Source organism: Struthio camelus, chromosome 6, assembly GCF_040807025.1.
Source record: "Struthio camelus isolate bStrCam1 chromosome 6, bStrCam1.hap1, whole genome shotgun sequence".
In the NCBI taxonomy this organism is placed as follows: Eukaryota; Metazoa; Chordata; class Aves; order Struthioniformes; family Struthionidae; genus Struthio; species Struthio camelus.
The window spans coordinates 11,094,793-11,112,702 of record NC_090947.1 but is presented as its reverse complement, the minus strand read 5'-3'; the positions used below and the strand labels follow the sequence as shown (position 1 = coordinate 11,112,702).

Sequence of the window (17,910 nt, the reverse complement as noted above, 5' to 3'; positions counted from 1 at the left end):
GACAGTTGCACTTAAAGGAAATCTCTGAGGTCAACTAGCAATTAACTGAAAGGTTCTGATTGAATACGCTATTGACTGCTCTCACATCAGACAGCTTCCTGTTTATTATACCTTATGGGCTGTCTAGGTGCCAAGACATTAAACTGTCAATAATCTATTAATACTAAACAGCTCCTCCCTCCTTACTGCTCCATGCAAATACTCGCAGGCTAAGAAACAGCACTAAAAAGATGCAAATTTTTCAAGGGAGATGGAAATGGCTTTTTTAGGATATTTCTTTGCTTGGCTCCAGCTTCAATGTACAGCAACATTCATAAACAATATAACACACCGCCTATAACTATATGGAAAAAATTGTGCTAAAAAAAAAAATCAGATATGATTGAGACCATATCCTGAAATCTGGCTTTCTTTTCCAAGCCATCTTTAAACAGTCTAAGTTAAATTTAATTAACAATTTACAACAAGGAGAGAGAAGTTATTTAAAGAGAGGCCTACAGGTCCTTAACATTCAGTGTCTGGGAAACAGTTGTATATAAAAAAAAAGTTTTAATGAATTTAATAGAGAAAAGCACTTTAATTAAATGCTGTCAAAGAGGATTGTATTAATGACTGCACACAAAGGAATTTAAAGCAAGCCAAGTATATTTAGCAAATAGGAAGGAGGCTTTCAGAGGCTGCAACTATTTATGTTTCTGCCATTGCAATGCATCTAGGAGATCACGCTGCCAATTGAAAGCAGTTATGTTATTAGATATGATTTTATTTATTATGGACTATTAAAATTTCAAATGCTGTGGGGAATACATTTATTTCGCTTCTAAAATGAAAGAACAAAGATATTTCTTGCTTGTTCAGTAAGGGAAAAATAGGAGAGGAAATAAATAATAAATAATAATAATAACTTAGCACTTAACTAGTGAAGTGTTGTCCAGACAGATCTTTTTATAAGGCCTGTTGAGCCTTGGGATTTTAGTGTGCCTGTTTCGTTCTGACACAACTGGGCGGATTCGCAGTTGTTATCACAGCCTCCCTCAGCACGGCACCGAAAGAAGAACGAGCTCTTACTCTTCGTGGGCGGAAACCCGTTGTATCCCATGGTAGCCCAATGGATTCCTGAGATATCCTTCATGCTTCAAATCTAAAAAAATCACCAAATCCCAAAAAAGTAAAAAGAGATCTAGGGTTGCCAAGCTTTTCTCAAACAAGATTTAGAAGACCAGGGTTTTCCAAGCCTAACTGAGAGATTTAGCCACACAGTTCTCATAAAAACCCATAATAACTATCAGTTTACATCAAGTCTTTTTACAGACCGTGCTCTCCTGCCTCAACATCCATGTGACAGCGCTTGCGGCAGGAAGGAAGGGAGCACTTTGTAATCCTCCCTGCCCACGTGCCTTGGCTTCGAGTGCAACACGTCAAATGCGCATGCCCTAATTAAAAAAACATAGACGAATAATGCAGAGACCCTATACATTTGAGAAAAAGTAACTAGAAAATCCCATGGTGTCAACATTATTTTGTATTACAATGGTACAAATAGCATAAAACTAAATTTGGTCCAAACTAGAAACCAAGGAATGCTTTTTGACCAGAAATTAATGGGATGGCTGGGTCTACAGCATCCAGGATATGTTCTGTGATTTACCACATCCTTTTTGCCATATGTAACCCTAAGAGGTTGCTAATGATTTTGTCTGTTTCCAGCTTGTGAATGCTCCACCAGAGGCACCTTACACACGCTTGTGTTCTTCTCTTCTGAACACCGAGTCCCTTTTAAGTTACACACTGCCATTTGAGCTAGTCGCAAATTATTGGTCAGTGGTGTTAAAATGCATTTATTGATATTCAAACACTCACAGTTTTTACCTTCTAATTCGTAACACGAGGAAGTGAGTAGAAGTGGGGGAAAAGATATTGCAAAGGAGGCAGAAGTTGGACATCTACTTCCTTTCACAGTGAGAGCAGCATCATAAACGGTGGTGTTCGGTTTTCTAAATACACTATCTGATTTCTGTTTAAGTCTCTTATTAAAGTCATGTGTGATGTTTGTTCAGAACGTAGCCTTTGTTGTTCCACAGCTAGGGATCTTGCAAACAGCTTCCCTTTGTCTGTGCCAAGATATTTTGGAATATTCTTTGAAACACTGTAAGCATAGAATGACTGTGAGAAAAAATATGTGCTACTGTAGTTCTGGATACTTGATGTGTGAGAGTAGTGCAGGCACACAAAAACATTTCCCGTTTCAATCTGTAATTCCTATAAAAGTCCGTACAAACCTAGAGGAACATACACAGCATACTAGCCCTGAATAAAGCAGTCCCTGCACATGTTACAGGCTTTAGATATTTGCAACCATGCAGAAAAAGTAAAAAAATAAAAAAAATAAAAAAAACAGTCCACACCAAAGAACTGCTGAAAAGACCGGCCCCGGGCTGGGAGACCGGGGACTGATTTCCTGTTCCGCCGTAGTCTAACTCTCAGCTTTGCCCCAAAAGCTGCAGTTTCCTTGGGGGAAGCCATGCAAAATTGGCAAAAGAGTAGTTCTCTCCCAGAGATTTTCAGGGAAAAACAGTGCAATGTGCACTGGTAGCACAATACAATATTGTTTCCTTCCCCTTGTAATGTTTTTAATTGCCTATCTGTACAGAAAGGCTGGCTGCTATGGTCCAGGACTCCAACTCTATTCTCAGGCTACTTACCGAAATCTCAGGTTACCACAACCAGCAGCCTATGAGCATTTACAGCAGCAACTCGCCCAGCTCTGAAGCATGATATTATCATCTATGCACAAGTGTGAGGGAGAGAGTATTTAGGGAACATTAAAATGAAATGACAAAGAGCAATGTTTTTAATGGGAACAATTTTCACACATAAGTGGAATGGAAGCTCGTCCGGTGGCTTTTCAGCCTTCAAGACTTGCCTGCTGTTGGCCGGCACAAGCTTCACATGTTATATGAAATTAATGAGCTTCATTTAGCAATCTTGCCCTGGTTGTTTGCAGTATTCAAGAGAGGGCCAGGCCTGGAAGACAAGAGGGCTAAAACTGGCCAAGTCACGTGTAAAAGGCAAGAGGGTGAGATGGTAGCGGCCAGAGCCACACTGATGCAATTTGCAAAAAAGACCACCTGTCAGAGCAACACTAAAGCAAAATGCCACCCTGCCAAATAGTGCAAAGTCTCTGCAATACTATATCTCCACATTGAAACAGAACTTCTGCCCTAAGCATCCTGCTGCTTAAGCCAGGGCAGCGTGAGCAGAGTTGCTCTGGGTCAGCAGCGCACAGACAGCTGTCTGGGGGCGGCCTGGCCCTGCCTCGAACTGGGCAGCGTTTCCTGCACGACAGCGCAAGTCTTCTGGGCCCAATGTTTTAACTTTAGCCCCACCGGGGTGTCAGGAGCCTCGGGGTGTGCATCATACAAAGCAGGACACTAGCAGCGCTCTCAGGGCTCCCTCTCGTGAGCCCCATCCCCTTCCTGACCCCGTTTCCTAAACCGCTCTTGAACCACAGGGAAACTTTCCGAGAGCAGGTGATGCTGAGGCGCCCTTTCGGTTCCCAGGCTCTGGACAAACACCAGAAGGGACGAGGTCTTCTGAGGTACGGGGGACTTCTGCAAGGGAGATGACTTTGACGTTGTTAAACTTGGCCACCTCTTAAAAAACAAAACTATTTAGTTTGTGTGATCTCCCATTTCTAGGGTTAAATGGAGTAATAATAAACCTAAACTAATTTCAGAATGGAAGCAGTTTTGCTTTAATTGCAAGTACGGTCCCTGCTCTCATCCTAAGGGGAGTCGCAGACTTGAAGTTAATAAAAATCAGCAGCACTTTGCAGCCACATTAGATGCCCACGCTAAACAGAAACAGCTGAGAAGGCGCAGTAGGTAGGTTTGGCTGTAGCAGGCAAAGTTCAGCGGCTTTCCACTGCAATTGTAATAGCCCTCAACCATAAGAAACTCCACCAGATACCTCAGAGTCTAATATAAGGGGTCCCTTGTCCGGTATTGCTCCTTGCGGGCTTCGTCCAGTGACCTGCAGGGCTCCCTCGGCCAACACGTCGGAGCTATCGTGGCCCATGGCTAAAACGGCGCGCGCCAAAAGCTGCAACGGCCCAGCAGGCAGGCAGGCAGGCAGGGGAAGTCCAGAGCGCACAACCACCGTTTCTGTTCCCAAACGAAGCGCGCGGGGCTCGGGGGAGCAGGGGCCAGCGCTGCAGCACGCCGCTCGCAGGCAGCCGCCCTGCCAGCGTGCGGCGCACGGAGCTGCCCACGGAGCCGCAGCCACCTCTTCCCAACGGCCCGGCACATCCACGCAGCTTTTCAGAGCGTCGCTCTGGGGACCCACAGGGCCCCTCAAGCCGGGGGCAGTGCTGAGGGCCGCAGGTGGCTGCTGCGTAAGTGTTTCGGGGTGCACCGCTGACCTCCCGTCACAGGGCGCCACCGGGCAGAGCGGGCGCAGAGCCGCTCGGCGCCTGCCTGTCGAAGGCCCCAACGCGCCTTCCCCGCCGCCCTGCCCCACGGCCTGGGAACGGCTGTGCCCGCCGAAGCCCGGCAGCGCCCACGCGGCACGTCCGTACCGCAGAGGAGAAAGGGCAGCTTCGGGGGGACGACGCTCTGCAGCGGGGGGGGGGGCGGCTGGGAGCACAGCGCGCGCCCGCCGCCTCGCTGCCCCCGCCGGCGGGCAGAAAGCAGCAGCTCGTGCTGCGCTCTGCCAGGGCCGACGCGGGAGCCTGCTGCGGAGGCAGCGGGCCGAGGAACCGACCCAACGGCCCGCACGCCCTGAGGGGGGCCCTAAAGGGCAGGGAAGGATCCTAGAAGATGGACAGCCCCTTACCCCTGCCCAAAACCACACACCCACATGACAGAAATAATGGCAGGGTAAGTGGCATTTGCGGTATGTATTGCCTATAGGCAGAGTCCCCTCCCTCAACTGTAATCCTGCCCAGAAATAAAGGTGTCTTTGTTACGCAGTTTGAGATTCTTTTCAGTGATTTTTGAATGCTTTAGATTGAAAGGAGATACTGAAATAGGTGGTTAGCGCTTGAGTTTGGCAAGGGCGAGAAGATGGCAGCCCAGACAACAGCGCAGGTGAGGAAGGTGGATATTCTCCACTCCCAGATTCACAGGTACAGTTTTGGCATCTGTTTTCCCCTGTAGCTCTAAATCAAAGAAAAAATAAACATTCTGAGTACAGCCCACTCAAATCCAAACTCTGAGCTTTCTGAGAGTGCACTGAACAAACCTGCGACACAAATATCTCAAAAAGTCTACCTGGGCTTCCTGGGTACGGCCGGCTCAACAACTTGATCTGAGCAGACATCACATGCGACCACGAGAGAGGGAGATGAGGGGAAAAAAGAGCAGCAAGTATCATTTGTGGTCTGTCTTTTGGATGAGAAAGGCTGACTCAAAAGCAGAGATAAGAACGTGCAGCCATTAGGAAGTGGTCACAGGACACCTGCCCCCCCTTCCTCCCAAACTGTCTGGATAAAACAGTAAGCACCAACTCAAACAGAGAGCTGGCATAGTTTGGGGAAGTAGTTTTTGTCCGAGTTTCCCAGACAACCCTATCCTGACTTGCAGTATGCAAAATCCACTGCTGTACCCACACAACGCAGCGAAAACTCACTGTGCATATCATCCCATAGATCATTAAGCAAGCTATATTCCCCTATAGAATAACACAGCTTTGCTTCACTCTTCATCTATGATTGCCCGAGTATTGTTAATTAATGTTATTTTTTGAGAAAAGAAATTTTAAGCCTCACTCTGTGTTTCCTTTCTGCACGCTACATATTGCATGACCCATGAACTCTAAGATACTGTTTAGAATCAGATATTTCATTAGGAAGCATTACTGTGGTGTGCATCCCTTCTTCATTACTTCTAAAAAGAGAATATGAAATTAGGGTTTCCTTGGATTGCCACTGTCACTTGCCTTGACCCATTTTTACTAAGGCTCCATGTTCTACTGTTTTATATTTCATTGTCATTTCTAAAACATTTGTTCCCTGCCATCCCTCACAAAATGACAAAATTAGTATTTCATTTACTTCTGTGGTATGTTATTTTCTGCATGTTTAAAGAGAGACTACAATGTTTGCAGGGAAGACACAATACAAAAGAGCTTTCCTACAGCTTTCTGCTATGCCTTCTTTTATTTACTAATGTTCTTCCCTGATTTATGATCTGAATTATTATAAATTGCCAGATTTGTCTAAATCAAAGCTTCTGAGAAAAAAAATGGGCGGAAGGATGTCCTTTTAAAATAGCGGCAAAAGTAAGTGTATTAGAAAGCGTGCGAAAACCTGTTTCTTTAAAGTCAACTGCTCTTAAATCAATCCTAAATCAATGTGCCTATAGGCTTCAGCAGATCTGTCTGACAGCTTATGAAGCAAATGAAATGCAAGGTTTTCTTGCTCTCTGAATAGTAGGTACTTTGCTGCAGTGGTGGCTCATTACTCTAGAGATCTGGCTTATCCACCCTAACACTCCAGGGACAACAGCTTGAGTCATCCTTCTCCCAACTGAGCCAAGTTTCTCTGCCCCAGCAATTAACAACGAATTAGCACTATATTAAAGTGCCAGGAAAGACAGGGATTCTCTGGAGTGGTCACCTTGGACACAGCAGAGGAACAGTGGGAGAAGGGAGAGAAATTAGATTTACTGTGTCCCAGCATGTCTGTAACAACCACCAAATCTCTCGGTAGCGAAGGGCGTATCTGTAGGCGCTTCTAAGGATTAACGTGCCAGAAAGGCCGATGCCAACGACAAGCCTAGGAGCCACGGGAGTTAGCGAGGGATGGCAAGAAAGGCAGGTACCTTCAACTTTGAGGGGTAGGAAAGTAAATGCACAACGCACGAGGCTGCAACCGCATGCCCTTCGCATGTGGTTAGTGCAGCGGATCTGCAGAAGAGGAGCCAGGCCTGGCCAGAGCAGAGGTCCATGCAGGATCCTGCATCTGACCACAGCTAATGGTGGGAGAGGATGAGAACAGGACACACATAACGCTTTCCAGTACACTCTCCCATCCTCCATGAACCTGTAGCACAGGCACTCCACAAATCAGCGGTAGTGTCCTTACGGTATCCAGCTAGCTCTGTGACAAAGTCACAGGTCTTTTCCTTAGTCCTACAGCAATACTTTGTGATTCCCACACTGCACAAAAAGGGAAGGGAAAGAGCCACCTTACTGCACACCTTCCTTAAACTTCCTTAAAAGCCCAATGAGCTGCTGTGGCAAACTGAGGCTGTGTGCCCAGCAACATGGAGGTATAGGCTGGACATGCCGCAACCAGTACACGAAGAAAAAGCAGTGCTCCAGCATGGCCATATGGTCACACCCTATGCTGCCAGAGAGCACGGCCATGTCACAGAGCTCTACAGGGCGCAGGTTTTATGACTCCTCAGCACAATAACAAATAAATCAAGTGTGCAGGGAAGAATTTCTTGTGCACTGAGCTTCCATTATAGACATTTTTCATTTCAGAAACAGGAAAATATTTAATTAAATGGCTTAATATATGGCTGACAGGGAAAATCTAATGGAAGAGAGAAGAAAAGAGAATGTTTCTTTTTAAAGCACTGAAGCTAAAACTAAACAGCAAGGTACAGAGCAGAGGGCAAGAGCCTGCCAGAAGAGAAACAATAATCCCTTTAAACATCAAGAGCCAAACGCTTCAGCCAATCTTCTATAGCACCGTAATAAGGGCTCCACTGCACACACCTTGCCATTTCAGCACAGAAATCATAACCAGCCTCGGGGTGATTCCTGGGAGGAGGGTCAAGGGAAGCTGTGGCCGGCAGCACCAGGCAGCCCGTGTTCAAGTTCTCCCCAGCTAACAGCTGGAGGAGCAGGAGGCCAAGCCAAGGCTCAAATTCAGAGCGGAACACAGCTTGGCTACTGCTCAAACCACCCACTGCATCTCAAACATCAGACGCAAATTATTGTACACATGTCGGATCTATCAGGGCAGAGGGAAAGAAGGGGGTGGCGCAGAGAGAAACCAGAGGTAAGAGGGACTGCCGCCTGCTGCAGTGTTTCCATGCTGTTATTTACAGCACTGCTACTTGTATCTTCTTCAAAGGACCATCATCTTGACATCAAGGCTGAAGGTAAGGACTTGATTTACAGTGCACTTTTCACTAGCAAAGCCTGCAAAGCGAAGTAGGTCAGTGACTGCAGCTCTCGGATGTTTCCACCCCCTGCTAAAATGCAGTCAGGCACCGTGGCAGACATCCTGCACCCGCCACAGCTTTGAGAAGGAAATGAGAGTTGCTTTCCCACTTGACGCTACAGAGGGAATTTTAGATAGGCAGAATGTAATTACTCGGCCTGGATTTTGGCCAGGAGTCGGGGCCCAAGACCCCTACCCTTATGTAAAGTGTCACAAAATCTCCAGTGACTGAAAGTGTGAGGGCCTCAGTTTTATGCCTCTCGCTGCTGTCATTGATTCTTCATGGCTAATTACCTAATGGTGACCCTTGCAGCAAAGCCAAAAAACAAACCTTGCTGCTTAAAACAATTCAAGTCCCAGCGACGAAATATTACACAAAAATTGCTTGGTGCAGGGTATCTTTTGACAGTAGGGAGCAGGTGGACACCAAGCCTTTTGGGGCTTGCACTGGTAGCATGCCACTCAGAAACCTACCGGGGTTTTTGGAAGGGCAAACATAGCTCTAAAATGCAGCACCCCCAAAACACAAGCCTACTGTATCAAATGTATACCAGGGTCTCCAGAGTTTTGCTATATGTGGTTGCCAGCTGCTTCCATTTATTTTTCTTCATTTTTCATATTTTGACTGTAATAAATAATTAATCCACGGCTTTGTAACTTGCTGACAAATACAAATGCATCACATTGCAATGCAGTGTAACATGTCACTCAGAAGAGACAACCTGCACTACACAGAAAAGTGATGTGCAGAAGACTTTGGAAAGTAGGCTAATCACCAAGGTCACCAACAAGAGCTCAGGGAAATGTTTTCTTCAAATTGTCCCTTAGAGGATCTTTCTATTTGGTGTGGGCACCAGAACTGGGTTAATGCATTCAAACCTTCATAAGCCTAGTGGTCGTCCCACATGTTAGCCTGGTCCTTTACCCTCCTGTAGCTTCTGGTCTCCAAGACGTCACCAACTTTTGGGGGCATGGAAGCCCAAACTTGCAATTAAAACTATTTAGAGCACTTCTTCTATTTGGCAGCTTTGAGAATCTGAACCCCAGCAAACGCATTTTTTCTTCCAGGCAAAAACTGAGGATAGAATGCAAGGAGGAAATCAGCAGCAGAAGAGACAAAGGAGACCAAATTAGGCAACAGTTAATCTGGGCAAGAAAAAGGTGTTTCAGAAGGGGCAGAACTAGAAGAAGAGAGAAAGAACTCCCTCCTTTGGAAAAAGGTGTCTAGATCATTGGCCAAAACTCTAGCAGCAGAAGAACAAGAGCTGAGACAAAGAATACAGGCTGCATGCCAAGATTCAGAGTAAGAGTAAGGAGTGCAAAGCCATGCACAAAGCAGCGCAAGCCGTGATCAAACAACAGCGAGGAGAGCAAAGGTAGGAGGAGGAACTACGAGATTATCAGAGGAGAACGCAGCATGGACGAACTTAATGGAGACCAGTCACACAATGTGATCAAGCGGATGGCGCAAAGAATCAGTGACAATCCAAAAGGCCATTCAGCTGTGGAAGGCATCACTTCTGCTTTTTAGCTTCAGCAATGTATCTCCCCTCTCAATCTTTCAGCCTCTGTTCCTCAAGTTCTCCTGAGCTTAAATAACTGCCATCCTCCCTACATCCTTGCTGTTGTCAATGATCAGCCCTCTCTTTCTGCAGACCTTTCAAGGTCCAGTCATTATCCTTTCATAATGTCTTCCTTCCATAATGGCCTTTCTGCATGAAATGCCAACTCTGCATTCTTCCATAAGACTTCCCTACTTTCTGCCCCGTTCTCAAGAAGTACTGCCAAAGAATGCTTGCTAACTAAATAGCATTTACTTAAACAAAGCAAAAGAAAAATCTTTTGCAGGATCTGGAGCCACTGAACCGCTCCCAGAAGCAGCCCGACTGTCTGCTTCTTCTGATTGTTGCTCTTGCTACAGGACTAATCCCTTCCTCTACTGTTTGCTGGTCTCACTGACTTCATCACAGCTTTCATCAGCTTGAAGACCTTTATAGCAGACTGGTGCTATTCATTTGGTTAGTTTGTACAACAACGCTTAATGTAGGGTCTTCGGACCAACAACTTCTCTAGTGTTTGGGGCCATGACCAAAATACAAATAACACTTCATGATCTTTCCACCACAGAACCATGAAACTCTGTTTTAAAGCATGGGCTCACAAAAAATGATCAGTGAAGAAAGGATCTCTAAGTTTCCCACTCCAGCTCTCATTTCAGACAAGTCCTGAGCCTCTTTTGACCACTAGTAGAGGTTTTGTTTTGTAACATGTATCATTAGTTATTAGGGATACAGTAAGGCTAATTTTCTCTTATGCCTAAATCTAGAATTGCAAAGCCGAAAAGTCTTGCAGTATTTTCCTTTTGTTTTCCCCATGCATATTTTTATCTATTTATTTCTCATTAAGATCAGAGACAAGGATAAAACAAAGGTGTACACACCAAAAATTCATCCTTATCACAAATGTTCTACAGAGGAGCAAAACACTACTTGAGGCTGCTGTAAAATGAAGGCTTGTTCCCTACAGAGTACTCACCATGGTCACTTTAGAAGTACGTCAAGTTTCAGTGAATACATCAAAAATGTTTTCCCATTTTTCACTCTTTAAAATACCTGTGTTACCCATGCATAGACTAACTACTCTTCTTACACTCCTACCTTTCCTGAAGCACCTACCTTTCTTCTCTTTCTAACAAAAGAGAAACTATGGGTTAGAGTTGCCTGCTGGCCACTGTTCGAGAACAAGTATCAGGCATCTTTAGATTCTGTGAAAAGGAACTAGTGACCAACCTTCCACTGCTGCTCTGTTTTCCTAACTAAATGCACACTTCTATTTCTGTTGCTGAGGGACACATTTGTACTCTTATAACGTTGGCAACTTTGGATAGTTAAATTGAGTTTCGGCCACAGCACGACTATTGACACTAGGGGAGCTCCATAACATCACTACTGCTGACCCTTCTGTTATCACACACGCCGCAACGTACATACAGTGAGCTCAGCGCTTGAGAGTTCTCGCTTGCAGGCAGCCCTAGAGATAGATTAAAACTGGTGTGTCTCAACCTGTAAATCAGAGGGAAGCTGGAACCAGTTGCTTCTTTCTACCTCTGACAGCTGTTTCCACACAAAGACTCATTGAGAAGGGAGTTAGTGCTCTGACCTGCACAGGCTCAGGAGTAAGCTGGACAACATGCTGCATACGCTCACTGTGGTGATGTCTGGACTCTTCCTCATAGATCACATCCCTCTCGTGCTGAGGAAGGTTCAGGAAGCGGCGAATGGTGCAGAGGTTCTCCCAAAGGGTGCGGTTTTCCGGGCTTGGGTTTTCTTTCCAGCGAAGCAGCTCACACAGCCAGCCCTGCAACAGTGGGGTCAGCACAGTTAATTCACTGAGCACTGAGGAACCAGATGCGAGTGGAAGGTCAGCCAGACTTAAGCAAAGCTCTGTGCTGCAAGTTTTGCTAGTTTGATCTCACACAGAAACCCCTGCTACCCTCAGCTGCCCTTCTGTCTCAATAAATCCATGATGCTATTTATATTTTCTGAAAGCTGGAGAGACAGGAACCATCAGCAGTGCTTGACCAGAACCAGGAAGCACAGCATCTTACCCCCTGTCCTAATCATACCATGTACAGAAGGCTCAGATATAAGCACCTTTTCTGTAGAAAACCAAGAGTTGAAATGAAGGCGCATCTCCATTTTTTTCCATTTTAGAGCTCCTTTCTTTCTTCATCTGACCAAGAGAAAGGGAGCTGTAACCCCTGACACTTGATAACAACCCTCATGCTAAGGGTTGCAGTCCTAGGACCAGAAATTCAACCACTACTGAAAATGCTTGGAAGAAAATACTATCAAGTAAACCCCCCTGATCTGCTGTTGCTACCCCAGCTTTGAGCCCTACTAAAACTTGACAGCTGGAAATAGTCAAATGGCCATGTAACAGGGAAGATGCAATCTTACTGAAAAGGAATCCTCTAGTATTTAACAGGAAGGAAGCAAACAGGGCCCTGCAGAAGTTACTTTATAGATCAAGAAAGACAGATATTAGGTGGAGATAATTTTAAACCTAACCACAGATTGTAACAATAGTTGACTTTATTCCTGCTATATTGTTTTATACGGTAGTTTGAAACGCCATCAAAAAGTTACCACTTTATTAAATTCCATAGCGGCTGAGAGCTCAGACCACTGGAGAAGCACCAGCACTTCAGGTAAAGAAAACTGCTATAAAACACAAAGCCAAGCAGAGAGCAAAACGGCAAGAGCTGTTAATGGGAGGAACGGTGCTGCATGTGTTGAGCTCGCGTGTCCATGAGGTGGGGTCCCCAGCAGGCTGCACCCATGCGGGAGGGCAGGCGAGCGGCCCCTGCGCAGCGCTGGGGACCACGATTACCTTCTCTTGCCTGGGAGCGAGGAGACGCAATGCAAATGACAGAACATGAGAAGATAATACTGAGGATGCTGTCAACGCGGCTTACTGACTCCTGTCAAAATATTTTACCTAGTAGCTTTATAACCCATCATTTTCAAGCTACAACTCAGCATTTTGACACCATTTTGACAGGCACCTTACAATACCTAAAAGATAGCTTGATCAATGTTAAAAATGTACAGTATTAGGAGTAGCCAAAACCGTACTTTTCAAAACAGCGACAAGCTGAACAGACAGGTTCATTATAGGCCCATGTGGGTTTGGGGGGGATTGCTTTTTTTGTATAACAACTTGTAAGCCATTGCCAACTTCTAACACGCGCTATAAACCCCGTATATAATATCATAAGCCGTTGTTTGTCTTACTCTCCACTGTGACTTCTGCCTTTACCACCCCCCCCAAAAAGGCAAGATTTGATTATCTCCGCTGCATCAGCCAAGACAGCAACACCAGCTGTTCTCATTGTGCAGCCTCTTCCTCGCGGCCTACATGTTAATAACCTGATCATTCCATTTTCTCCTTCGGCTGCCGGCTGCAGCACAGCGAAGAGACAAAAACCCAGGCCCATCTGCAGCAGCTGTAGGCACTGAACTGTGAAGCCACTAGGGATTTATAAACTAATCTGTAACACAACACTGCCTTGTTTTTACAAGTGAGAGGCCACATTTGTGCAGACCTGATCTTTTCTTGCAATAAACTAGGAGGATGGGGGGGGACAAGGATGAAAACAAGATATCTAATCATTTACTTAGCAAAAAAAAAATCTATATTATATTTTCAAAGTCTTTTGGCTGGTATTTGGGTAATCTCTCAGCCAAGTGAGTCTGAATTTTAGTTTGGTTTGACCACATTCCTTGCCCTCAGTTCTCCTCTTTCCTTTCCCTCCCCCCAGAAATCCCCCCAAACTTTGTCTCTTTTAGAGAAGGGACAAAAAAAAAATCTCCCAGCCCCACAGTGCTCTCTCAGGGGTTTCTCCATACAAAGCAAATAATTTTTGAAATGGAAAATAAACCATCTGTGGAAAAAATAAGCTCCCGATTCTGCCTGCTTTTCACTGATCTGAGGAAGCCTCCAACTGAACTCTTTCAAATGTTTCAGGCAGGTAGGTTTTACATCTCCCCCGGGATGCTGCCGCCCAAAGACCAACCATTTCACAGAAAAGAAGCCCAAACCCTGCATCCGCTGGCGCTGCGTGCCTGAGCGGGGCAGGCCCGCGGGAAGGTGACCCGCGGCGCTCTCCCGAGGGCTGCGGAGCCGCGCGGTGCCCCAGCGCTGGTGGAGCTCAGCGGTGCCGTCCCCACTTCCGAAACTTGGACTAGCGAGCCCGACGCTGCCTGCTGCATTTTGATTTATCTGTACCGTTATAATCAGCACTCATTACAATCACTTAGAGCAACACTACAGGCCTCATTATGGACTACGCACTCTCTGCCATTAGTCTTTAAGAAGGATAGCGCTCAATTTGCCTGGCAACATGCGAGGTCCTGACCTTGGAGCTATTAGGGAAAAGATTAGACTGCAGTGTGACCATGTGTGCAGACATGAGCAAACCAAATTAATTTCTGGCGAAGGGAGGCACCAGGCAAAGACCCCGTCATCCTGAGGACACCTGAGAACTTCCCGATGCCCCAAAGGGGATAAGCTAATGGCACGTTTAAAGGAGCCTGGTTCTGAAGGTGAAGCACATCCATGGTATTTAGAGAGATATTAATCCAGTTTCCCCACAAAGTATTTGCTTGGCTGATCAGATTAAGGGATCTAGCCTTCAACAGCACACCCCCACCACAGCAGGCCCCAAGAAATCTGTGATACTTCACAGCCTCAGACATATTGCACCATGTGTACCCAGCTGCTACAATAATTAGCTTATGAATGTATCAGCTGGTTCTGTGATTTTTATAAATAATAACTAACCTACAGAGCAGAAAGATTTTCATGAGCCTAATATTAGCAAGAAATTGCAAGGTGCGCCTAACTCTGAACTGTCATTGTGCTAAATGCTCTGTCTTCGCTCACGTTGTGTGTGACTGGATCTCCCCCAATGCCATTTATAAATATTTATTTTTGCATCAGCAATGGCAACGTATTTGTGGCAGCTTTCTTCACAACAGCTATCATTCACTCACCCCCACGCATACACATACGTACCCACTGTGTGCATGTGTACGCTTATCTGCATCAAATCTGTCCTTTCACTGCTCTTTTCCTATGCTTCCCTTTCATTTATTCAAGAATTCGTTCTCTGACCCATCCATTCCAGACCCTATCTCTCCAGCTACGGGGCTGCTTATTAGATGATGGTTTTGGCTAATACGTGAGAAAACACAACACTGCAGCTTACTCGCACATTCTTTATGATTGCAAGTAACCGCCTTCCCCATGTACAGATGAAAAGTCTGCAGTGGATTTTTTAATTATTTATTTAAATAATCTTAGCACGCCATCCAAGAAAGTTTTGCAGTACCAGGGAAAAAAAAAAGTGTAAATGTCAAATAAAACAGTGACAGATGACAGTATTCTCTATTGAATAGCACCGTTTCTTCCTGCATGTTCAATGAGAACTCATGAATTATTAATACACAAATCTCCTTTTTCTGTTAAAAATCTCAACTTGGGTTTTTTTGGTTGCAATTTTTTTTCTTTTATTTATTTCTTTGGGTCTGTGTATGTTACACAGAGCTTTCCAGGAGAATTATTTCATTTAAGAAATACTAAAATAAAGAAATTCTTGGAGCTACAGCAATTCACAGTGAATTTTCATCTATAGCTAGATTTATGGGCACGAAGAAGGAAGGAAAAGTGAAGAAGGAGATGCTACCCCACCACCTTCTCCCTCACTCATCCACAACATGAGCTCATTTCACTACAAGTAAACCCAACTTCTGTGAACATATAAAAATTGAACCAATGACACATCCTTCCCAAGATCCACGATACCTCGTGTTTCTGATCCTGCCACCCTGTGTACTGCAAGTCTCACTCCCAAGCACAGGCGACCCCAGGGACTTCCACAGAGTTAGCAGGAGCGTCTGGGGCACGTTAGCGTCACTTTGGGTGGCAGAACTGGGCCCTTAATGCTAGCCCCTATGGCTCTTCAATGGGAATGTCTCCCATTAAAAACAAGAGGAGGAAAAACAGCACAATTAAAGGATGCTTTTGGCTCTCCAGTCAGGCACACCCAGTACTTGTGGTTACAAGGCATTCTGCTCAGAACTTCCTTCATTTCACCCCAAAACTTGTAGAGGCTTCGAGAACACAGCCCATTTGAGCTCATTAAAGAGAACTGCAGAAAAGTGCTGGCCTCTATTTCTGTTGTTCTCATGAGACAAGATAAACATTTTCTAAGCATTTTATTTGATAAAACAAATAATATCATATTAATGTCCTATTTTTAACCTCTCTCTCTGCCTCCTAATCAAATACATTTCCACATAGCTAAGCAAACAACAACAAAAATCTGCAGGAAGCTAGCCATTCCCGTTGTGCTTTTATGCTGTTAAAGAAACAGTGTGCTTACTACGCTAAAGTACCAGCCTTGCTGCCCCCAGGCCCCCTGGAAGAACACCTAGCTGGGGCAGCATTTGCAGAAGTGAAAGGGTCATGGGATGAAGGATAAGACTCTTCTTGGCAGTTTGACCCTTTCACCTTTGCAAGACTTACCCTAGACCAGGGGAGGCTGCTCTGGCAGCCTTAGACTACAGTAAGGTCAGGTTTTCCAGTGCTGGAAGGAGGTGAGTGCAATACCCCAACCCCCAAAAACGGCTTCCTGCAGATGGTGCTCCACCTGTAGTCAGCTAAGGACCGTATTTCTGATTAAATGATGAGAAAGCGTGTGGGAAGAGGTCAGGCTAAGTTACGGTGGGCCTACAGGTCAGTTCTTACACTTCCAGCAGTGTGTCTACTAAAAGCCGTCACAGAGGCAGTTGGATGCCCATGGTAATGTGGTCACACACAACCTATTTACTTGTACTGGACTGTGAGACACTTCCAGCAGGGGTAAAACCATAATCAAACTGACCTTGTGCTTCCCTGTATTCATACTGAAATTAATAATAATGTAGTTAGTTTTCTGTGCTGACATTTCCTAGGGTCTCTAGTGAAAGTATGAGTAGGCAAAAGAAGAGTTTTTAGTAAGAGTGATTCAGGAATAAATCTCAAAAATAAATGTAAAAGGCCATTTCCTCACCCACATCATCAGTGCAGAAAATGTCAACATATGTGACAAAAGGGAAAAAAAAGCAGCAATGATCAACGCAAGTCTTGAAAGATTGGGAAAGAAACGAGAGAGTTGCCCAGAGAAAGCTGCCTGTCTAGGTGGGACCACCAAAGTCCTCTGAGCAAACTTTCCCAGCCACTCTCCCTCCACTCAGTTCGGGACTCTCTGCAGTGCCAAATGAGCCAGATAATATTCAGCTCTTGTTCTTTAGTCGCCAAACTCTCTTTCCATGAATCCAATAAGTGTCTATTAAAATAAATAAACCCCCTAATGATTCAAGATAACCTAATCAAGAAAGCTGAAATGGATAAAAGACTAACTGTAATGGAGAGTTCTGTCATGGCTTCAATGAATCCCTGATGAGGGCAGGGGGAGGGGGACTGAACCTGAGAAGCTTTACATGGAGCGTTTTGTTACGGTTCAAGGTTAATCATTCAAGAGCCTGAATTTTCTGAAATGCTCAGTACTTTTCCACCTCTAAAAACTTAAGGCAAAGCGCAAAGCACTTTCGCTAGGGCCAGTTTCTCACTAGCTTTATAAAACAAGAAACCATATGGTAAACGAATGAAGTTTATGAGTCCTGACAAACCTTCGATTCATGGGAACACCAAGTTTGCTTACACCTCTTGCCCTTAGAGGCAAAGATCCTGGGCACCGAGGATATTTCCAGCGTGCCGCGTTCAAACAGGCAGCACACGAGGCTGGGCAGGACGCCTGGGCTCAGGGTCACGGCAAGCCGCCTGCCTTCCCTGCCCGCTCGGCCAAACATTCCCCAGGCAAAGCCCTGGCTCCCAACTCTCCCTGCCTTGCTGAGCTGCTGGGAGAGGCTGATGCACCACTGCAGCTGCTGTCACGGATGGCAGTCGAGCTGTGAGTATACGTAGAGGTCTGTAAAGGAGTTAATGCCTGAAGGTACTTCTAAGACGTTTTAACTTTAATCAAGGAGAGAAATGTCCTGCTCTACGTCCAGCACATGTAACAAGAAAATCAAAGTATCAGAACAGCAGATCTGCACCAGCTGTAGACATTCACAAGCACTGTACAGGCCCCGAGATGCTACAGCAATAGGAAATGCACTGTATGCATA

At 45.4% G+C, this 17,910-nt stretch overlaps 1 protein-coding gene across 3 annotated transcripts in view; it reads right to left on the bottom strand.

Annotated features, from left to right (window-relative positions):
* Positions 1–17,910, bottom strand: part of SATB2 (SATB homeobox 2) — a 140,463-nt gene that overhangs the window by 15,559 nt on the left and 106,994 nt on the right. For all 3 annotated transcript variants that reach the window (XM_068948224.1, XM_068948223.1, XM_068948222.1), the window contains one exon: positions 11,336–11,533. In XM_068948224.1, the coding sequence (XP_068804325.1) occupies positions 11,336–11,533 (198 nt within the window). The remainder of the gene's footprint in view (positions 1–11,335; positions 11,534–17,910) is intronic.